General features: G+C 35.5%; 1 protein-coding gene across 4 annotated transcripts in view; it reads right to left on the bottom strand.

The window, feature by feature from the left end:
• Nucleotides 1-24868, bottom strand: part of SPATA16 (spermatogenesis associated 16) — a 242839-nt gene that overhangs the window by 107385 nt on the left and 110586 nt on the right. For all 4 annotated transcript variants that reach the window (XM_042903103.1, XM_042903104.1, XM_042903105.1 and 1 more), the window contains exon 4: nt 15190-15279. In XM_042903103.1, the coding sequence (XP_042759037.1) occupies nt 15190-15279 (90 nt within the window). The remainder of the gene's footprint in view (nt 1-15189; nt 15280-24868) is intronic.

The raw sequence follows: 24868 nt of genomic DNA, 5'->3' as shown, positions 1-24868 counted from the left end.
TTAAATTTGGGTTCCTGTTGTTGTTGCTGCTGTTATTGAGTTAATGAATTTTTAAAATATATTCTGAAAGTAACCCCTTATTGGCTCCATCATTTGCAAGTATCTTCTCCCATTTAGTAAACTGGCTTTTTGTTTCGTTGATGGTTTCCTTTAGTATGCAAAAACCTTTTAGTTTGATGTAGCCCTATTGCTTATTTTTGCTTTTGTTGCCCTTGCCTGAGAAGACATATCCAAAAAAAATTGCTATAACCAATGTCAAAGACTTACTGTCTATATTTTCTTCTAGGAGTTTTATGGTTTTAGATATTAAAGTGTTGAATCCATTTTGGGTTTGTTTTTGTATATGGTGTAAGAATGTGGTCCAGTTTCCCAACACCATTTTTCAAAGAGATTGTGTTTTTCCAATTGTTTGTTCTTCCTTCCTTTGTTACTGATTAATTGAATCTATAATCATGGGTTTATTTCAGGGCTTTCTATTCTGTTCTATTGATTCATTTGTCTGTTTTTTTTTTTTCCAGAATCATAGTGTTTTAATGACTTACCTGTGTAGCATATCTTGAAATCTGGGAGCATGACTTTTTGTTTTGTTATTCTTTCTCAAGATTGGTTTGGTTACTTGAGGTCTTTTGTGGTTCCATACATATTTTAAGATTATTTATTCTAGTTCTGTGAAAAATGCCATAGGCATTTTGATAAGCATTGCACTGAATCAGTAGGTTGCTTTGGGTAATATGGGCATTTTTAACAATATTAATTCTTCCAATCCATGAGCATGGTATATTTTTCCATTTATTGGTGTTGTCTTTAATTTCTTTCATCAATGTTTTATAGTTTTCAGAGTATAAGTCTTCCACTTTCTTAGTTAAATTTACTTCTAGGTATTTTATTCTTTTTGATGCAACTATAAATAGGATTGTTTTCTTAAATTCCATTTCTGATAGTCTATTATTAGCATATAGACATGCAACAGATTTCTGTATATTTCTATCTTGCAACTTTACTGAAGTCATTTATTAGTTCTAACAGATTTTGTTTTTGAGTCTTTAGGGTTTTCTATATATAGTATCAGGTCATCTGCAAATAATGACAGTTTTACTTCTTCCTTTCTGACTTGGATGTCTTTTATTATTTTTTTCTCATGTGATTGCTGGGACTAGGACTTCTAATACTATGTGGAATAAATGTGGTGAGAGGGGGCATCCTTGTCTTGCTTCTGATCTTAGAGGAATAGCTTTTAGCATTTCACCATTGAGTAGGCTTGTCACACTCCGCCTTTCTAATGTTGTGGTATGTTCTCTTAAAACCCAGTTTGTTGAGATTTTATCATAAATGGATATTTAATTTTGTCAAACACTTTTTCTACACCTATTTGATATGGTTATATGATTTTATCTTTTGTTTCGTTAATGTGGTACATCATGTTGATTGATATGCAAATGTTTTTAAAAAATGTTTATTTATTTTTGAGAGAGAGAGAGAGAGAGAGAGAGAGACAGAGTGTGAGCTGGGGGAGGGACAGAGAAAGAGGGAGACACAGAATTTGTAGCAGGCTCCAGGCTCTGAGCTGTCAGCACACAGCCCGATGATGTGAGGCTCTAACTCACAGACCACGTGATCGTGACCTGAGCTGAAGTGGGACACTCAACTGACTAAGCCACCCAAGCACCTCTGATTTGCAAATGTTAAACCATGCTTGCATCCTTGGAATGAATTTCACTTGGTCAGGTTTATAACCCTTTTAATATATTGTTGAATTTGGTTTGCTAATATTTTGTTGAAGATTTTTGATCTATGCTCATCAGGGATATTGGCCTGTTATTTATTATTATTATTATTATTATTATTATTATTATTTTGTCCCTTTGTCTTATTTTGGTATCAAGGTAATTCTGGCCACATAAAATGAATTTGAAAGTATTCCTTCCTCTCCAATTTTTAAAAATAATTTGAAAAAGACAGGCATTAACTCCTCTTCAAATTCTTGGTAGAATTCACATGTGAAGTCCTCTGGACCTGTACTTTTGTTTGCTGGAATTTTTTTGATTACTGATTCTATTTCATTACTAGTAATTGGTCGACTCAAAATTTCCATTTCTTCATAATTCAGTCTTAGAAAATTGTATGTTTCTAGAAATTTATCCATTTCTTCTAGGTTGTCTAATCAAGTCTGTCAATTCTGTTTACCTTTTCAAAGAACCAACTCTTAGTTTTATTGATCTTTATCAGCTGCTTTTTTTTTAAAGACTCTTTATTTCTACTCTGATCTTTATTATTTCCTTCCTTCTAACTTTGGGGTTTGTTTTGTTATTCTTTTTCTAGTTCCTTTAAATGTAAATGTAGATTGTTTATTTGAGATTTTCTTGTTTCTCTATAGGTAGTCCTGTATCACCATGAATGACCTTCTTAGAATTGCTTTTTCCATGTCCCAAAGATTTTGGAATATTGTTTCCATTTTCATTTGTCTAAAGATATTTTTTGTATGTCTTCTTTTATTTCTTCATTGACTCATTGGTTGTTTAGTAGCACTTTGTTTAACCTCTGTGTTTGTGTTTTCTTCAGTGTTGTTTTTTTTTTTTTTTGTAATTGATTTCTAGTTTCATACTGTTGTGGTTGGAAAAGATGCTTGATGTGACATCAATCTTCTTAAATTTATTTAGACTTCTTTTGTGGACTAACATGTGAACTATCATGGGGAATGGTCCATGTGTACTTGAAAAGAATGTATATTCTTCTGTTTTGGGTTGTTTTAGTATGCCTTGTTTTTTTACTGAAAGGTGGACATAATGTGGTAGGTAAAAGGAAGTGCAGTAAATAGACCTTCAGGAATGTAGTGGTAAGTGTGAGGAGGGGGAAGTATTCTAAAGTCCACAGTTAGGTCTCAGTCTATGATTTATGTCAGGTGAGCCTGTGCCAGGAACTATAAGCTTCATCAGTGATTTTCAGTTTCTTCTCCTCCTTGCCTTAGGTCTGATGGAATAGCTAGAGGAGAAAAGTAGTGGGTAATTCCCTCCCCCAATGTAGAAGGCTAGAATAAGATGGAGTTGTGTATTTACCTTCCTCTAGGTATGTTAGGCTCTGGTAAAATAGTTTCTCTTGAAGGCAGGGCAAGAAGAATCTAATGCCTTGGCATATTTCAAAATGGTTTCTTTTCCTCTACTCTTGCTGGAAGTATGAAGGAATTGTTCTCTCATATTCACTGTGAGAACCTGGTAGAGTTCCTGGAGGGAAAACTCCCCAAAGTGTAGGGGCCTCCCAGTGACCAGATTCCTGTGGAATTTTTTAGTTCTCAGAGTTGAGCCCTCAGCTATTTGTCAATTATAATTCAGATTTTCCTACCTTAGTTCTGGTTCCCACAGATGTTTCCACTTAGAAGTTTCTCCTTAAGTAAGTTGTGATTTTTGTATTTGTCTGTCTCTCCAACTTTGGGACAGCTGGCTTGCCCTGTGGCCTCACTACTCTTACAGATCTAAGAAGAACTATTGACTTTTTGGTTAGTTCAGCTATTTACTTGTTGTTAAGATGGAGTAGTTGACTTCTAAGTTCCTTACATGCTGGATTGTAAACTGAAAGTCCATTAGCGGATCTTGCTTGCAATGATTATTACTGTGGTGTTTGCTAACATTCATTTTTTCCAATTTATTCTACATATATTAATTGGAATTCTTCTGTAATAAAGAGTTTTTCTTTATCCCCCATATACTTATTCAATTATGTTTTTTATTTGCATAAACTCAGATTTCGACATTCATTTAATATAATGGGTTATAATTTGATACTAGCAATATTTGCGTTGTTATTCCAATTGTTTTAGCTTTGGCCATTGGGGGTGCCATCTGCTTGGCTTTTGTGTCAAATAGGCATTTAAAAAATATGTCGATAGTGTTATATAAGTAAAGAAGGTTTAATAAGCAAATAAAAAGCTGTTTTTTTTTCCTGAGGATGTAAGTTAGTATTTATTGGCCTAGTAACTTTCTTTTAACAGGACATGTGTATGGGGAAAAGTAGACAAGTCTTGAAGTTTTAGCAGGGCAAAGATTGAATAGGCAACCTGATTAAACTTTTTCTTAAAAATAACACTTTCAGTGAAAGAATTAGGAGAAACTCTTACAGAGCAAAATAGTGGAATAGCATGTCAGTCTTGGCCTTGGATCCTAGCAGAGGGCAAAAAAGAAAGTAAGAAAGTCTTCCTTGGGAGTTCCTAACTAGAACCTACACTCTTCTGGTTTGGAATTCAAATTCAGACTTTCTATAGTTTATGTGGAAGAGCAAATGGCTTAAAATAGACAAGATATTTCTGAAAAAGAATCAGTTGGGAACGTTTCCTTTGCTAGATATGAAGACATATTATAAACTATTCTATGTAGGATAATGTGGTTTTGGCAATGCAACAGACAAATAGATGTATGAAAAGAATGGAGACCAGAAATGCACATATTCATATATAGAAAACTGATATAAACAGAGCTAACATTGAAGTTCAGTAGCAAAGGGATTTAATAAGATGATACCAACATAACTATCCATTGAGGGAAAAACATAATAATAGACTCCTACTTCACATCATATATAAAAAAAAACAATTATCATTGGGTCAAAACATTAAAGGCATAAGAAAAACTTTAAAACTCTTGAAGACAATATAGAAGTCTATCTTGATGAGCTTGGGATAGGAGAGAATTTTTTAAAAACTCAAGCAGTGCAAATCATAAAGGATATGACTACACTTAGCTACATTAAAAATAGAGATTTATTTTTTATCAAAAGATACCAAAAAGTATGATTATATAAACCATAAATTGGAAGGAATTACTTGGAACATACATTACTAAAATTTATTAGTACCCAGAATATATAAAGAACCCCCTGATTCAAGGATAAAAAGACAATTCAATGAGAAATGAACAATAGATACACAAATGGGCATTTCACAGAAGAGGAAACATGATTATCCAATAAATATATTAAATATGCACAAGCTCACTAGTGATAAAAAAATGAAAATATGAAATATACCACAATGAGGCAATCCTATTTCAAACTCACCCAAGTGGTAAATATGAAGTCTGACAATAACAAGTGCATCCTTTGTGTAGGAGTCAGGGTCTTGGTGATAAAATTAAGGTCGAATTCCAGATTTACTACTTATCAATGATATGATCTTTGGCAAGTCATTCAAACTCTGGCTTAAGTTTTCTCACCTAAAAAATGTAGACTATAATTTCTTTGCAGAGTTGTGAGGAGCAAAGATAATGTACTACAAGCATCTGACATAAAGTTTGGCAAAGAGCAAGGGATCATAGATGATTGCTGCCAAAATTGAGATAAACTGGGGTGGTAGTTCAGGAATATAATATTTATACCAAAGTTACACTTGACGGAATTAATTTAGTGAATGTTTTAGGGTTTTAGACATCATTCTTCAAAGCTTAGAGCAACAACAGCAGCAACAGCAACAAAACAAAGATAATGGCAGCAGCAGCAATAATTAATTGAGGGCTTACTATATGCCAGGCACTGAGTTTAGTGTTTTATACTCATTATTTCATGCAGTCCTTGTGCTTACTTTGTAAAGTAGTATTATTATCTCCATTTTATGGTTGAGGAAATTGAAACTGAAAGAGGTTACTTAATTAACTTGCCCAATGTCACACACAGCTAGTCATTGCAGTCCTGGAAGTGGAACACAGGCTTGACTCTAATTCTCTAATGTAGACAATTCCCCATTCAGAAGATAGATACAGAAACAGAATTTTTGACTTATAAGCAATTTTCACAATTAGTGGCATCAAGATCAATTTATGTGCATAATAGTGTGATGAACCAATGCCAGTATTTAAAAAAAGGGGGTGGAGCAGTGCAGAATTTGAGAGTTTCTGGCTATGTGCTGTTAGGATTTCCACCTTACTCTTTTGTCAGGGTACTGCTATTTTTGACAGAAATGAGGAAAGGAAAAAAAGGGAGAACTGGAGTCAAAACCAGGTGACCTGAACAGTTATCTTTATGTAATTTGAACTTCCACCTGCCCACTCTGGGGGAACTCTCCACTCTAACTCACTTCAAGAATAATGGAAATATCTCTCAGAATGAAAGAGGATGCTAAAATTCATGACATATTCACATGCAAAACTTTTCATCTTGCCCCTTTCAACTCCTTAAACCAACCAAAATCATGCCTTTCAACTCCTATGTTAACACTGGGATTTCCAAAAACACAGATGTGTTGATTCAGAGTGAGACAAGATCTAATACTATTGTGTGCAAACTTGTCTCTTGTAGCGCAATATCTCAGCTAAATGATTGCTCAACATGTTCTGGATTCAATGTTGAGAAACTCATTGTCTCTTTAGGTAGCTTCATCTATCTTCAAAGAGCTCCAATTGTTAACAACAACAAAAGCAATGATAATAGCATATTTGTTTTATTGAGAATTTATGATGTGCCAAGTATTGTGTAACAGGTACTACACAAATTGTCTCGTTCATCCTCATAACCTCTGTGACTTAAATGCTATTATTATCTCCAATTTACAGATTACATGAGGGTTTTGATCCATTTATCATAATCTTAGCATCTGCAGACTAAACTCTAATTCACTTGGCAACACTTAGACATAAAATAGCACAGAATACTCAGGAGTTAAACTTCAGCTCCTTTGCATTAAACTTTTTTATGTTTTTCTACATTCCACTCTTATAGGAAATGTGGAATCATGTGAACATCCGCTTGAAGGGAAAGGAAAAGAAGAGGACATCTTTATTTCTTCACACTTAAAACATGACATCCTAGCGCCTTTCTGCACTCTTTCTTATGTAGTCTTCATTACCCTACCACTTTTTTTTTTTAAGATGCAAGGTTGGATTTATAGGACAGAAAAAAATCTTTCTCTATATTCTTCCACAAGTTTTCCAGGCCATTATTTGCAGAGAGTGCACACAGTCTAAGAATGGTAGCTTTCTAAATTATTTTAGAAATGTCTATAGGTAATGCAAATGCATAGCACATCATTCAAAACAGAAGAGGAACAAAAGTAATTATCATGACATACATCAGCAAGATGGGAGAATTCACAGAGTCAATGTTTTTTTTTTTTTACAAAAAAAAATTTTTTTTAATGTTTATCTTTATTTTTTGAGACAGAGAGAGACAGAGCATGAACAGGAGAAAGGCAAAGAGAGAGGGAGACACAGAATCCGAAGCAGGCTCCAGGCTCTGAGCTGTCAGCACAGAGCCCAACACAGGGTTCGAACTCACAAGCTGTGAGATCATGACCTGAGCTGAAGTCGGATGCTCAACCAACTGAGCCACCCAGGCGCCCCAGTGTTCGTTTTATTCTAATGAATTTTTGGATGTCCTTTTCAATAGCCCATGTTAAATGTTTTTTCCCATATGTAAAATAATTTATTCTTGCAATAATTTACTTATAATTTGGGTCATATCCAAAAGGTTCAACTTTTCTTAAGGCAACAATTACTTTTTTTTTAATTTATATATTTTTTAAATTTACATCCAAGTTAGTTGGCATGTAGTGCAACAATGATTTCAGGAGCAGATTCCTTAATGTCCCTTACCCATTTAGACCATCCCCCCCTCCCACAACCCCTCCAGTAACCCTTTGTTCTCTATATTTAAGAGTCTCTTATGTTTTGTCCCCCTCCTTGTTTTTATATTATTTTTGCTTCCCTTCCCATACGTTCATCTGTTTTGTATCTTAAAGTCCTCATATGAGTGAAGTCATATGATATTTGTCTTTCTCTGACTGTCTAATTTCGCTTAGCATAATACCCTCTAGTTCCATCCATGTAGTTGCAAATGGCAAGATTTTGTTCTTTTTGATTGCCGAGTAATAATCCATTGTATGTATATGTGTGTGTGTGTGTGTGTGTGTGTGTGTGTGTGTGTGTATGTATAATTCCACATCTTCTTTATGCATTCATCCATTGATGGACATTTGGGCTCTTTCCATACTTTGGCTATTGTTGATAGTGCTGCTATAAACATTGGGGTGCATATGTCCCTTCGAAACAGCACACCTGTATCTCTTGGATAAATACCTAGTAGCGCAATTACTGAGTCATAGAGCAGTTCTATTTTTAATTCCTTAAGGAACTTCCATACTGTTTTCCAGACTGGCTGCACCAGTCTGCATTCCCACCAACAGTGCAAAAGAGATCCTCTTTCTCCGCATCCTCGCCAACATCTGTTGTCTGAGTTGTTCATGTTAGCCATTCTGACAGGTGTGAGGTGGTATCTCATTGTGGTTTTAATTTGTATTTCCCTGATGATGAGGGATGTTTTTCATGTGTCAGTGGCCATGTGGATGTCTTCTTTGGAGAAGTGTCTATTCATGTCTTTTGCCCATTTCTTCACTGGATTATTTGTTTTTTGGGTGTTGAGTTTGGTAAGTTCTTTATACATTTTGGATACTAAGCCTTTATCTTATATGTCATTTGCAAATATCTTCTCCCGTTCTGTCAGTTGCCTTTTGGTTTTGCTGATTGTCTCCTTTGATGTGCAGAAGGTTTTTGTTTTGATGAGGTCCCAATAGTTGATGTTTGCTTTTGTTTCCCTTGCCTCCGGAGACGTGTTGAGTAAGAAGTTGCTGCGGCTGAGGTCAAAGATGTTCTTGCCTGCTTTCTCCTCGAGGATTTTGATGGCTTCCTGTCTTACATCGAGGTCTTTCATCCATTTTGAGTTTATTTTTGTGTAAGGTGTAAGAAAGTGGTCCAGGTTCATTTTCCTGCATGTCGCTGTCCAGTTTTCCCAGCGCCACTTGCTGAAAAGACTGTCTTTATTCCACTGAATATTCTTTCCTGCTTTGCCAAAGATTAGTTGGCCATACGTTTGTGGGTCCATTTCTGGGTTCTCTATTCTGTTCCATTGATCTGAGTGTCTGTTTTTGTGCCAGTACCATACTGTCTTGATGATTACAGCTTTGTAGTATAGCTTGAAGTCCGGGATTGCGATGCCTCCAGCTTTGGTTTTCTTTTTCAAGATTGCTTTGGCTATTCAGGATCTTTTCTGGTTCCATACAAATTTTAGGATTGTTTGTTCTAGCTCTGTGAAGAATGCTGGTGTTATTTTAATAGGTATTGCTTGAATATGTAGATTGCCTTGGATAGTATTGATATTTTAACAATATTCATTCTTCCTACCCAGGAGCATGGAATATTTTTCCAGTTTTTTTGTGTCTTCTCCAATTTCTTTCATAAGCTTTCTATAGTTTTCAGAAGGACAATTATTTTTAAGCCACTGCATATCATTGAACCTTAAGATTAGTACATTTGTTGTAAGTTTAGACATTTATGAGTCTGTAATTTTAAATCCCTAAGACTTAAAAGGTGGTTATAAACTTGAAGTTTTAGTATATTTCAACCTTCTTTTTTCCTTAAAATCACAAACACTACAAATTGCGTGAGTTATAATCAGATATTCAACCTAAGCTATGTGAAATGACTAAATTTGTCTTTATTAGTATCTGTTTTGGAAATCATACATGAAGAAGCAACATTTTACCATGCTTAGGGGTCACACAGTTTTCTCATACCTAGGAAAAGGGAAAATCACTTAATGGTAGAATGATCACGTCCATCTTCGAACATACAAGTATATGTCACATAGGACTGACTAATGCTAGCCTACACTAAAGCTGTTCTGGCAAAGGCAAACTGTCTCCAATAAAGAAAGAGAAAGCTCTTCAGGCATATGGCCAGTTTAAGGATAAAAATTAGCCTACACACTTCATTTATACTATTTGAAGGCATAAATGAGAACTTATTCTAACCAAAAAAATCTGTGATGTATTTTTAGCATCTTGCATGATGTTTGAATGGATTTTACACTTCCAATTGAATAAGAACTAAGATGAAATAAACTCCCAACACTACTATCATCTCTTCAGAATCACTTGTCTTGATCTACCTGTCAGTATATTCTCCTCCCTTTCAAGATACATAATAATCTCATTTAAAATCACAGAGTTCTATGACACTAAAACAGCTGACATAGTATCTTCCTGCTTGCTATTGTAGTACTACTCCAGAGTGATTGCTTATCAACAGCAATACCACTGTTTTATGTTACTAGATTTCTGAACAAACACTTAAATTTACTTTTGGATCACTCTTTTCTTTGGAGGTTGGTGATTTATATATGCATCATTTCCAATTTCCAGTAAGATTAGCTTTCATAACAAAATAACAATAAAACCAAACTCCCAAATTATTTGCTGGGTCTCCAGAAACTCACCTACTCCCACTTCTACTAACTCTACTATCTGGCTTATCATGGTAGCCATGAATTAATTTATCTTAAAGTACTGTGTTTTGATTTGGATTAACAGGAACATATTGCTTGTGTATTACTTTAAGAAGGGCAAAGGTACATATTTTATTATCTAATCGATTTCTCATAGTATTATATATAATGTATTATTAAATAATATTATAAATAAAAGGTAGAACAGACAAGATTTGTTGCAACAAATCAGTGAGTTACATTTTTATGGAACTACTTCAGTTTTTTTAAGATGACACAGTATTTGAAAAACTTGAAATAATTGGCATTTAAAATTTAAGAAATTTCTTCTTGCCAAGTTCTGAAAAATATTATTTCTTGAAGACTCAAAAATCTGCAACACTGAACCTACATTTGATTATAGCAACATTAGCTGGACTTGAATATGGCCACTGCCTCCAGAAGGGCTGTGGTAGGTGACCAGATGGCCAGTGTGCTCATAGCAGTCCTATTTTATGCCTGTTTTCCTGGTATTTCTTAATAGTGCCCATTTTCACTAACAAGCTTAAAAGATAAGTTATATGGCCATTGTAGATTGTGGTCTCTAGTTGTCTGTAATACAACAACACTTTTATCTTATTGGCCTCCTTCACACACCATAAGCCTGCCATTTGTGAGCATTTAAATGTATTATTACTGCTCTAGTATCCCTCATCTAGTTCATATATGTATAAATACACAACTAACTCCTCCTTAATGATGGATAGAAGTTTTGGTTGTACTTTCCCCTTTGGTATTACCTTCTGTTTGCTTCCTCCTACACAGCATGGTCTTAACTAAATATTCTGTGTAGTTTCTTTCTTTTTTTTTTTTTTTTCCTTATAGATCTTAACTATAGAAGGCATGATAATGTTACCATAACTTAACTATTATGTGCACACTCTCATATTTATCTTTATACCAGGGTTGTACTAAAAATTTCATGTAACATCTCTTTACTGCTGCAGCTAAATGGTTCTTAATCATAAACTCAAAACTGGCTAATTTAATTTGTAAACCCTGAACCAATGCTTGGTATATGCCAAACTCTGTGAAAGTCATTGAGCAAATAGAAATAAAAGACATGCCATTCATATTATCAAAAGTCATTAGTTCCCAGGGCGCCTGGGTGGCTCAGTTGGTTTAGCATCTGACTTGGGCTCAGGTCATGATCTCACAGCTTGTGAGTTCGAGCTCCACGTCGGGCTCTGTGCTGACAGCTCAGAGCCTGGAGCCTGCTTTGGATTCTGTGTCTCCTCTCTCTGCCCCTAATCCACTCGCATTCTCTGTCTCTCTCAAAAATAAATAAACATAAAAAAAAAATTTTTTAAAGTCATTAGTTCTCTTCAGAAAATAGTCTTTACTTTTGTTTCACATCTCAGCATATTTTTCTTGTCTTACCATCTTTCTTATGAAGGTAGTGCCAAATGATGTGTGTGTGTGTGTGTGTGTGTATGTGTGTGTGTGTGTGTGTTGGGGGAGAAAAGACAGATTTGAGCAAGGATATTCTACTTCAACACATATACTTTCATTGCATTGAAACAGAGGTATTAAAGAGCTAGGGTACTTGTTACTTCAGGTAAAGCCTCACAGGTTGGCTGTTTCTTGAGGAGTTACAGCAATCTCAATTTAGATTTATGGTTTGAAAATGTGCTTTCATCAGTTAACCAGTGCCAGTTGTCTGCTCAAGGATGACCAGCATCCCTGTAGAACCTAAACCAAAATAAAATATCCCTATTTTTATTCATTTTCTATCATCTATATATTCTTGTTCATTGTTGTAAAGTTGACTAATACCTTCCATTCAACAGGTTATAGCATTTTTTCTAGTCTCTCTGGTTGAGAATCTGGGCTTTTATGAGGCTGTCCTGGAGATCTTTTCTGGCCTAGTCACTAGGTATTCCTTTCTCAGAGGAGCTGGTTAGGCTCAGAAAACCTTAGCTGGCCCAATTTCTAGGGACTGGTTATAAATATTCTAACTTGAATCAGAAAGAGATAATCCACTGCACTGTGAATTATGGTTTTAAGATTTCCAAAGTCACATAGTAATGGCCTTTTTTTTTATTTGGTAAGTGTCTTTCAATTTCAGAAACATGACTACTTGGCATTTTAGAGAAAATAACTTTGATGTGTTGGCTTTTCCAGTGAATTTTAATATAATATTCTTGTAAGAGGACTGAACTAAACTATCTCCAAGAATTTAATTGATAAACATGAATGTTCTATATATTGATTTGTACTTATTGTTTTATAGTAAAAATCTAATTGCTAAGGGCCTATATGATATTCATGTTCATGGTGCGTAGCATTCTTTCCCTTGGGGAAAACATAATGAGTAATACTGTATATTGAGAACTATAATTCCAAAGAAAACCAAGATGACAGACACATGTATCTGAAATTAATTGTATATGCTTCTCTTTAGGAAAGTCTATGCCAGCATAGTTCCAAAAATTATCAGGAATTTCCTCAAGGAATATTGTCAGGTCAGTAATCCCATGATATTAAACAGATATGCTTATTCTACTGCAGGGATATATATATCAAGGACAATGGATATTCAGTTCCAATTTTACATGGCAAATACTGACAAATTCCTAATTTTCAAGTTCTCATTGTTTATTTTAGGACCCATAAAGATTTTTTGTCATAACTTTAATTCAATCACACTTGGTACAATTAAGCTATAGTCTATGATATGCTGGTAATCTGGCTCTCACCCAAGCCAAAAAAGCCAGGATTTGTAGCATTTGCCAATTTCCACAGTGTAAATTCTCCCAGCATTGCTAATTTCTCCTCTACTTTTATAACTGGCTCTCCCCAAATTCCAGAATATTTAACAATTGACTTTATAGAGTCTGTACCAGCTGGCTCGGAGAACACCATTAGCCGTTTTTTACTAGTTGAAATCTAGTTTTGAAGTTGCATCTAGCCTTCTTCTATTGATCTTTTTTGTTTGTTTTGTTTAAAAAAATTTTTTTAAAATGTTTATTCATTTTTGAGAGATAGAGAGAGACAGAGCATGAGCGGGGAAGAGGCAGAGAGAGGGAGACACAGAATCCGAAGCAGGTTCCAGGCTCTGAGCTGTCAGCATAGAGCCCGACGCGGGGCTTGAACTCACAAACTGCGAGGTCCTGACCTGAGCCGAAGTGGGACGCTCAACTGACTGAGCCACCCAGGCGCCCCTTCTATTGATCTTTTGATTAGATTCAGAACACACATTAATAAACCACCTCTTAGCAAAATCTATTAATTTTTTTTAATGTTTATTTTACTTATTTTGAGAGGGAAAGAGAGAGAGAAAGAGAGAGAGCAAGCGCATGAACACAGAGTGGCAGAGATAGAGATAGAGAGAGAGACAATCTCAAGCAAGTTCCCTGCCATCAGTGAAGAACCCAATGTAGGGCTAAACTCATGAACCCTGAGATCATGACCTGAGTCAAAATCAAGAGCCAGACACTTAACTGACTGAGCCACACAGGTGTCTCAGAAAAAACAAACAAACAAACAAAAAATCATTTTACAGATAGTGGTATCTGTTTATGCTGAACCTGTTAGTTTCATTTGTAGCTAGGGACTTTTTTTTTAAAAAAAAAGTATGGGACAGAAGGAAGCTTACCATCACCTCCTAAAATTCCCTCTCATTCACATAGTTAGGAAAAGTATGTGGGTGGAAAGAAAGTCACAGAGGCAAGTCAGTGGAGAAAATAAATTTAGGAAGAAGTCATAAGTGAGCACATTCAATGGAATACATTAGAGAAAAGTATAAGGAAAAATAGAATGTAAAAAAAGAGATAGATAGATAAAGATCTATTTTAATTTTTTAAAACACACATTAACACACAGGTAAATAGATGTTGTGGCATATTAGTTGTTTGACTGCAAAGTCAATATAGTTGGGATTAATTCTGCCTTCCATATCCATCACTTAATTCAGTTTTGGTAACTCCTAGGACCTTCTTATACAATACGGAATTCATGTCAACTTTATGGTATTAATTTTTTGGAACCATTTTATTATCCATTTAAATTCCTTAAACTTCACTTTCCAAGAAAGTGTTATTTTTAAAGGTTCTAAAGACAATAACTACCAGCAACCTAGGTTTCTCATCCTATTACTGCAGATATCTCCCTAGGAGTTGTGCTTGGAGTTAAATGTAGAAACCACTCAGATTTTCTTGCTAAATTCTTGGAATACTACAGTCGACAAGTAGGAAATAACAGGTAGCTATACCTTAGGAGATGAAAATTCATCAAAGGGAAGAGGAGTCTAATATGATGAGCTTGATCTGAGAAGGAAAAATGCCTTGGTTGTCATAGGTGAGAAGGAATTTCGAGTGTGACACTGAAGCTGTTGCATAATTCTTGCAATTTTTTTTTGCCATAAGTCTACGTTTTGGGGATGAGAATATTAAAATATGTTTTGTTAGATTTTTATAAAACATATTGGGGTCTAGGAGGCAAGATGTTGGGACAGCTCTAACAACCCTTGGCGTTATAACTGATGCCATGTCCTCTAGAAAGAGCACTCCTGAGGTCTTTTTCATGTGGTTGGATTTCATTTCCAGAACTCAAGAAAGAGAGAGTTACAGAATTGTGTCATTATGACAAGGACCAGGAACCTACTTGAGAGCAGAGGTCAAGTTCATTTCTAGTCTTCCCTGGAAGTTTTCCCATCATCATCAGTGACCTCATGGCTGGAAAGTTTGAATTTTACAAAGAGTTATGAACATAGAATGGCTTTAATTAAAGAAAAAGATAGTCAATAATTGTTGGTTTGACGTTTATAAGACAATAATTCTGGTAAAATCATGCTCCATGAGAGAAATGGAAAGTTCTATTATGCTATTACCAGAAGCTGAGAATAAAATTAATTTAACTTGAAATAAATCTTCACAAAAGTTATAGCAAACATACCGAGCAGCTTCTGAATATCTCTCCAGACATCTAAACACTGTTGCCTGGCGAAGATGATTTCGGAAATAAGCTGGGTTTAAAACAATACTCCTGTAAAAAGATAAAAAGAAATGTAAATGTTGTTAGGTTTTAAAGGTCAATTACCAGAAGTGTATAGGAATGAAATAACATGTATTCAATTTTATGTACTATATATTTTAAAAGATACTAATGAATGAAGTCCTTTTCCTCCTGTAACTGTCAGTTAAGACAAATAAACAAGTTGAAAACTAATTAAGTTTGCATGATAAAAGCAATTTTATTTATAGCGCCTAGTATCTTCTGTAGATATGACAGTGACAAAAAATTTGAATACAACTTATATTACAATAAGACATGTTATTTTATTTTTTAATGTTAATAAATCAGGTAAAAATCGGAGGTTATTTATGGTAATGTGTATTTATAATGGAGGAGTTAGTAATTGAATTTCAGTTAAAAGAAAGGAACTGGAATTTGGGTGACATGTTTATTTGTACTAAAAAAATAATTAGGTTCTGTGTCTTCCTTCAGCTGGACAATGTAGTGGCATAAAAGGAATCATGTACCATTGGTTAAGGACTTGAGTCTTGACCTTGCCACTTTTGGTTAGCCCTTACTCATTTTGGGTTTCCATTTCTTCTTTATTGAAATTACAAGGCTTGGCTTGAGGATAAGATTATCTATCTTTACTTGCTTATTTTTCCATCATCTGAGTTCTGGAATCTCAATCCATGCCCAGAAGAAAAGATGATCATTCCCCAGCTATCTTCTCCCCTAGAGATAAACTGGCAGACATTTCACTTCTTTGATTCACTGAGAGCTAAGCACCGTTCAAGGTATTTGATATAATGAGATGAATTAGACAGATGTAGTCCATGGCCCATCACCAAGTGGGGACAGAGCTATTAATGGAAGTTTGAAATGTAGCTTATAGTAACAGAGTGTGTTGTGTTACTGATGTGGGATACAGAGTGTTATAGAACCAACACAGTATTATTAAGCAAACTTCTTGTGAGCCTGTTTTTTACAAGTTAAATGTGAATCACTTGGCATTAATTCATTATTGAAGTAAGTGGTTTTTAATCTTTTTTGAGAAGTTCACAGAGCTTTTTGAGAATCACATGTAAGCTGTGTACCTCTACCCAGAAAAATGCACACAACATAAGTGCCCAAATTTAGCGAATTCATGTGATCCCTGAAGCCTAGTCATGTCCAGATTAAAAAAACATGCCAACAAAAATAATTCCTTTCCCAAATCCATTGCTTCTAGACAGAATAAAGTAGAAAAGAAACATCTATTTGGCCCATGTAGAATCATAGAATTATATGATGATAAGATGGCTTGATTGAATAATTTAGCTCACTTTAAACACAAGTTAACAGAAACCAGGGAGGTTATGGGACCTTTCTAAATCATACACAATAAATTAGTGGAAGAAAGTTTCAGGTTTATTGTGTTTCCTGTCCCTAGCCACAGTACTTCATATTACACAGATGGCTTTTCGTATGATGATTTCTGAATTAGAGGGGCCTAAGTTAGCGAAGTTTTACTTTACCCTATGATTAACAATTTGTACAAATGAATGCATTAAACCCCAAGAACACAGATCATTTCCTTTGGTGATTTCTGATTGAAGTGTTGGAAATTTAAAAACTATTACATGAATTCATTCCATATCAGTACTGAATACTAATAACTTATGCTAATTCAGAAAAAGAGTACAGTTACAAGGTATGTTTATGCATTTTATCCTTGTAAAAGTAATTTTGTAAAAGTAGATCAGAGGGAATAAGATCAGAGTTCTGTCAAGGGCCTAGGTCTTCTGACTAAATAGAATTTTTTCTTCCACATTATAGCTAATTCTTCCCTCTCTCTTTGTAATCATTCATTCACTTGTGCATTTTTACGAGGTTCCTACAAATGTGATGGGACAAAATCCTTACTGAATGGATGTTTCTAGCTTTTGACATCTCATTGCCCATGATGTAGTGTTCTGGCATTGCTGAGCTATTCTCTAAGAATCTTGCTTTGTCAGACAAATTCTTTTGACAAAAATGCAGACCTGAGAGAAGGATGGAGGGTGGGGGGCAAGAGAAGTAATGAGGGAAAGGTTTAGTAAAAGAGGGAGGAAGGAGAGGAAGAGTCATCAAAAATAGTTTGGGATGTAGGTGGAGAAGAAGATTTTCATGGATAGTGAGGTTTGATGAGGTAAACAACCTAGGAATTGTTTCAGTGCGACTTTAGAAAAATGATAGATTAAAAAAATTGTTTGTAATTACAAGTCCTCTTTCTGATGTTGAAAAAATACAAGTAGAGAACACGAGCTTAGAAATCACTATTGGTAGACTGGAATGGTTTTTTTTAACAATAACATCACCTCACACTGTACCATGTGAATCACAGCTTTACCTGATAGACCCAAAGAAGATCTGGACCCAGTCTACCCTGAGTGGTGAAGTTACAATCATAAAAGAATGTTTAGAAATTTGAGATGAGACATTATTTTTGGCAATTTATTATTTTTGGCTCTCATAATTATTGAGGAGGCAGTCTAGGACCAAAATGGACAATCTTACTGGCGTTAAAGTGAAAAAACAAATAAACCAACAAAAAGCCCACCATCCCTGCAATTCTAATCAGAGAGGGAAGAACTCTGTGCTGATGGTCTGATTTTATTACCGAAGAAATGACTCTGATTTAGCTATGTTGATAGGGCTTTTGGTAAACAAACAAACAAACAAACAAGATCATGTTAAACATTAAATTATAGAACTCATTGAATTTTGGTCAGAAGAATGGAGGGAGTGTTAGTAACAGGCCATGATTGCTCATTCAATTGACTAGCACTATTCTAACAGAATGAGATCATGTAAAATAATAAATATTATAATAGATAAAGGCATATTTTCTTTATCAATTTGTTGGCTGTGGTATATCTTATGCTTTTTATGATTTGCATTTGTGAGTGCTTTGGAATTAATCTTTTATATTAAAGTTCACATAATTTGATTTGTGTGCATGCATGCATCTGCACTTGTTTTATTAAGTCCTAAGGTCATAATATTGTTGTAAATCCAGAATGTTAGTCTCTTCTGGTGATTATTTGAAGTGTCTCAATTCACTTGTCAAATAATTTATCTTACTCTCAGTGATTGATATGCCACCTCTATTATATACTAAGTTTACATGCACTAAGTTGGACCATGGCTGCACTTTGTATCTTACACTTGTTCTATGTGTTCTTTGTACCTTACAATTTGTTCCATGCAGCACAAATTGTTTCAATTATCGTCACTTTAGTGGTGCCTGGGTGGCCCAGGCAGTTAAACACTGGCCTCTTCATCTTGGCTTAGTTCATGATCTCATAGTTTGTGAGTTTGAGCCCTGCATCAGTCTCTGCCCTGCTGCCAATGGTGCAGAGTCCGCTTGGGATTCTGTCTCTCCTTCTCTCTGCCCCTCCCTTGCTTGTGCTTGCTCTCTCTCTTTCTCTCTCTCTCTCTCTCTAAATAAATAAATAAATAAACTTAAAAAATTAATACTGTCACTTTAAAATACACCTTAATTTCTGGAAGAGAACTGCCTAATGTCCTTTTTTAAAATTTTTATTTATTTTTATTTTTTTCTTCACAAAATAGATTTTTTATTGTCTTTCACTAAAAAGAAATAAGATCTCTATGAACCATCAATCCATTTACAGAAATCACCAAATGGTCAGACCATGAAATCAAAGGAGTGGCACCAGAAATCAAGTGAGTACTCTAAATCAAAATCAAATCCTTAGTATGATATCAGAGACCCTAGGAGAGCCCAGACCACCCATCAGGAACAGAATGCAAAGGTCTCCAAGAAGACCCATTTACAAGGATGGAGTAAGCAGGGATCCAAAGGAGAGGATCAATCTCATCTGAGTCACAGTACCAAACTCTCAAAGATAAAATGCACCTGGCAGTTAAGGAGATTTTCTTAATCAGGCTATTGTAATTGTTAAAATGTTCACTAATGAGAATCACCTCAAAGAAAATAAAGAGGGCCTGAGTCATCCAGGGTCTTATGAGAATGATAAGAAAGGATGAAGATGGGGCTTATCTGAGTCACTGAGAAACAGTCTCCACTTTTTAGACTAGGTCTAATCTTGAAATGTGGAGGAGCTGTGCATCCTCTGTGGATTAGCCATTTCTCAGGAAAACAAATGGGTGGGGATTTCTTTACTAACACTATTTTTTATGAGCACAAAGCTCTGGTGAAGTTCAATATTGTCAAATGTAAGCTGGTGAGATATAACTCCAAGTTGGATCTTGATTTAAGTTGTAATTTCTTGGGAATAGGTTTTTTTTTTTTTTTTTACTTTTATTTTTTTAATTTACATCCAAATTAGTTAGCATATAGTGCAACAATGATTTCAGGAGTAGATTTCTTTTTTTTTTTTTTAATTTTTTTTAACGTTTATTTAGTTTTGAGACAGAGAGAGACAGAGCATGAACAGGGGAGGGGCAGAGAGAGAGGGAGACACAGAATCTGAAACAGGCTCCAGGCTCTGAGCGGTCAGCACAGAGCCCGACGCGGGGCTCAAACTCACGGACCGCGAGATCATGACCTGAGCCGAAGTTGGATGCTTAACCAACCGAGCCACCCAGGCGTGGAGTGGATTTCTTAATGCCCCTTACCCATTTAGCCCATCCTCCCTCCCACAACCCTTCCAGTAACCCTCAGTTTGTTCTCTGTTTTGTCCCCCTCCCTGTTTTTATATTATTTTTGCTTCCCTTCCCTTATGTTCATCTGTTTTACATCTTAGAGTCCTCATATGAGTGAAGTCATATGATTTTTGTCTTTCTCTGACTAATTTCGCTTAGCATAATACCCTCTAGTTCCAGCCATGTAGTTGCAAATGGCAAGATTTCATTCTTTTTGATTGCTGAGTAATACTCCATTGTGTGTGTGTGTGTGTGTGTGTATATAGATAGATAGATAGATATAGATATAGATATAGATATAGATATAGAAGATATCTAGAATAAAGAAGATGTGGTATATATATACATATACATATATGTATATACATATAGATATAGATATAGATATAGATATCTATATCTAGAATAGATAAAGAAGATGTGGTATATATATACATATACATATATGTATATCTATATAGATATAGATATAGATATAGATATAGAAGATATCTAGAATAGATAAAGAAGATGTGGTATATATATACATATACATATATGTATATCTATATAGATATAGATATAGATATAGAAGATATCTAGAATAGATAAAGAAGATGTGGTATATATATACATATATATATATGTATATATGTATATATATACCACATCTTCATCTATTCATCGACCATTGGACATTTGGGCTCTTTCCATACTTTGGCTATTGTTGATAGTGCTGCTATAAACATGGGGCTGCAGGTGTCCCTTCGAAACAGCACACCTGTATCTCTTGGATAAATACCTAGTAGGGCAATTGCTGGGTCGTAGAGTAGATCTATTTTTAATTTTTTGAGGAACCTCCATACTGTTTTCCAGACTGGCTGCATCAGTCTGCATTCCCACCAGCAGTGCAAAAGAGATCCTCTTTCTCCGCATCCTCGCCAACATCTGTTGTCTGAGTTGTTCATGTTAGCCATTCTGACAGGTGTGAGGTGGTATCTCATTGTGGTTTTAATTTGTATTTCCCTGATGATGAGGGATGTTTTTCATGTGTCAGTGGCCATGTGGATGTCTTCTTTGGAGAAGTGTCTATTCATGTCTTTTGCCCATTTCTTCACTGGATTATTTGTTTTTTGGGTGTTGAGTTTGGTAAGTTCTTTATACATTTTGGATACTAAGCCTTTATCTTATATGTCATTTGCAAATATCTTCTCCCGTTCTGTCAGTTGCCTTTTGGTTTTGCTGATTGTCTCCTTTGATGTGCAGAAGGTTTTTGTTTTGATGAGGTCCCAATAGTTGATGTTTGCTTTTGTTTCCCTTGCCTCCGGAGACGTGTTGAGTAAGAAGTTGCTGCGGCTGAGGTCAAAGATGTTCTTGCCTGCTTTCTCCTCGAGGATTTTGATGGCTTCCTGTCTTACATCGAGGTCTTTCATCCATTTTGAGTTTATTTTTGTGTAAGGTGTAAGAAAGTGGTCCAGGTTCATTTTCCTGCATGTCGCTGTCCAGTTTTCCCAGCGCCACTTGCTGAAAAGACTGTCTTTATTCCACTGAATATTCTTTCCTGCTTTGCCAAAGATTAGTTGGCCATACGTTTGTGGGTCCATTTCTGGGTTCTCTATTCTGTTCCATTGATCTGAGTGTCTGTTTTTGTGCCAGTACCATACTGTCTTGATGATTACAGCTTTGTAGTATAGCTTGAAGTCCGGGATTGCGATGCCTCCAGCTTTGGTTTTCTTTTTCAAGATTGCTTTGGCTATTCAGGATCTTTTCTGGTTCCATACAAATTTTAGGATTGTTTGTTCTAGCTCTGTGAAGAATGCTGGTGTTATTTTAATAGGTATTGCTTGAATATGTAGATTGCCTTGGATAGTATTGATATTTTAACAATATTCGTTCTTCCTACCCAGGAGCATGGAATATTTTTCCAGTTTTTTTGTGTCTTCTCCAATTTCTTTCATAAGCTTTCTATAGTTTTCAGTGTATGGATTTTTCACCTCTTTGGTTAGATTTATTCCTAGGTATTTTATGGGTTTTGGTGCAATTGTAAATGGGATCGATTCCTTGATTTCTCTTTCTGTTGCTTCATTATTGGTGTATAGGAATGCAACTGATTTCTGTGCATTGATTTTATATCCTGCCACTTTGCTCAATTCATGGATCAGTTCTAGTAGTTTTTTGGCGGGATCTTTTGGGTTTTCCATATAGAGTATCATGTCATCTGTGAAGAATGAAAGTTTGACCTCATCCTGGCCAGTTTGGATGCCTTTTATTCCTTTGTGTTTTCTGATTGCTGAGGCTAAGACTTCCAATACTATGTTGAGTAACAGTGGCGAGAGTGGACATCCCTGTCTTGTTCCTGACCTCACAGGGAAAAGCTCTCAGTTTTTCCCCATTGAGGATGATATTAGCGTTGGGTCTTTCATGTATGGCTTTTATGATCTCGAGGTATGATCCTTCTATCCCTACCTTCCTGATGGTTTTTATCAAGAAAGGATGGTGTATTTTGTCAAATGCTTTCTCTGCATCTATTGAGAGGGTCATGTGGTTCTTGTCCTTTCTTTTATTGATGTGATGAATCACATTGATGTTTTCTGGATACTGAACCTGTCCTGCGTCTCAGGTATAATTTCCACTTGGTCGTGGTGAATAATTTTTTTTAATATATTGTTGGATCCAGTCAGCTAATATCTTATTGAGGATTTTTGCGTCCATGTTCATCAGGGAAATTAGTCTATAGTTCTCCTTTTGAGTGGGGTCTTTGTATGGTTTTGGAATCAAGGTAATGCTGGCTTCATAGAAAGAGTTTGGAAGTTTTCCTTCCATTTCTATTTTTTGGAACAGCTTCAAGAGAATAGGTGTTAACCCTTCCTTAAATGTTTGGTAGAATGCCCCTAGAAAGCCATCTGGTCCTGGACTCTTGTTTTTTGGGAGATTTTTGATTACTAATTCAATTTCCTTACTGGTTATGGGTCTGTTCAAATTTTCTATTTCTTCTGTTTCAGTTTTGTTAGTGTATATGTTTCTAAGAATTTGTCCATTTCTTCCAGATTGCCCATTTTATTGGAGTATAATCTCTTCTCTTTCATTCTTGATTTTATTTATTTGGGTCCTTTCCTTTTTCTTTTTGATCAAACTGGCTAGTGGTTTATCAATTTTGTTCATTCTTTCAAAGAACCAGCTTCTGGTTTCATTGATGTGTTCTACTGTTTTTTTTTTTGTTTTTTTTTGGTTTCACTAGCATTGATTTCTGCTCTAATCTTTATTATTCCCTGTCTTTTGCTGGTTTGGGGATTTATTTGCTGTTCTTTTTCCAGCTCTTTAAGGTGTAAGTTTAGGTTGTGTATCAGAGACCTTTTTTCCTTCTTTAGAAAGGCCTGGATTGCCAGCCCGTACCAGAAAAAGTTCACGTGCGCATGAAAAAGTTCACTGTAGCAGCAGTGTTTCAGGGATTATGGAAAATCTCAACACGCATCTGGCACCAGGCTTCACCCTAACAACCTTGTTCCAGCACCAGCAACTGTGGCTGTTCTCCAGGGTATGCTAGCACCTTTGCCTGGTGGGGGGGGGGGGGAGGGAGGAGGGGGCGGGGGGGGGGTGCTGTCACACAGCCTCTACCATTGTCCTCCCAGAAGGGAACCACCTCTCCCCGTGTGGCCTGAGGACTTCCTGGACTCCACTCTGTCCCTGGGGATTTGCCCTTCCCACCAGAGCACCACCTATTATTGAGCTGCGAGCTGCAGAATTTCAGACTCTGTGCTCCCCATTTATAGTCTTAATGGATTTTAAACCCTCTCCTTTCTCCTTTCTCCCCTTTTAGTTCAGTCCCTGCAGCTGTTTCCACTTTTCCACTTTCTCTCCAGCTGCTTTTGGGGGGGGGGGGTGCTTTTCCCATATTCTCCCCTGTCTCCATCCTCTCTCCACAAGCAAAAACAGCTCCCTGCTCTCCATGGCTTCTCTCTCCCCCAGTTCACTTATCCGCGCCGCATACCTGCTGAGTTCTGTGGTTCAGGTTGTGCAGATTGTTGTGTTAATCCTCAAATCAGTTGTCTAGGTGTACTGGATGGTTTAGTGTTGATCTGGCTGTATTTCATGGACATGAGACGCAAAAAACTTCCATGTTGTTCCACCATCTTGGCTCCTCCCTCAAGAAATTTTTCAAATATCCTTTGATTTTATCAACATGATCTTGTGGACTTTGTCTTTTGACATTTTGCAGGGATGATTTCTATTAATTACTGATTCAAAAGGACATTGAAATTAATAAACAGAATATTAAAGAATTAAGAAAGTGAATAATAGAACAGAACTATATCCAGGGCAAAAGTGAACAAACATAAAAATAAAGTGATATTATTATTATTATTATTATTATTCTGTGATTTTTATAAAATATTATGCTAGTATTGAGTTGCCAGAAGTTTTTCATTTTTTAGTCTTTTCAACAAACTAACCTTAGATTTAGCCATTCAGTCTGTTCTTCCTGTCTTTCAGTTCATTCATTTCTTTTATATTTATTAATTCATTTTTGTCCTCTCTAGATTTTATTATTTCTCTTCTTAATTTCACTTAATATTCAATCTATTTACGTTTTCTTTCTAAATAAAGGAAGAATCTACAGCTATGATTTTTTAAACTGATTTTAGCCTTGACTATATATATACTTAAGAATGATAGAGTATATTTTATTCTCATAATTTTTTTTCCTTAGTCTCTAATTATAGATTCGTATTCTTCTTTGATTGAAAAATTATTTAGGATAGTGTTGTTCAATTTCCAAAGGGTAGTTTTTTTTATAGCTCTTATTGCTAATTTCTCATTTTATTACAATGCAAACAGGGAATATGTTGTACATTTCTGCTTTTCATATACATTAAGAGTAATACATGATGAAGTTAGCAAACATTTTAATGGCATGTGGAAGAAATAATACATTCTTCATTTGTTACATATTGTTAGAAACTGCTATAAGAGAACTTACAAGGTTTTT

The sequence above is a fragment of the Panthera leo genome, chromosome C2 (genome assembly GCF_018350215.1).
Source record: "Panthera leo isolate Ple1 chromosome C2, P.leo_Ple1_pat1.1, whole genome shotgun sequence".
In the NCBI taxonomy this organism is placed as follows: Eukaryota; Metazoa; Chordata; class Mammalia; order Carnivora; family Felidae; genus Panthera; species Panthera leo.
The sequence above is the reverse complement of the archived record's forward strand: the minus strand, read 5'-3'. Positions and strand labels throughout refer to the sequence as shown.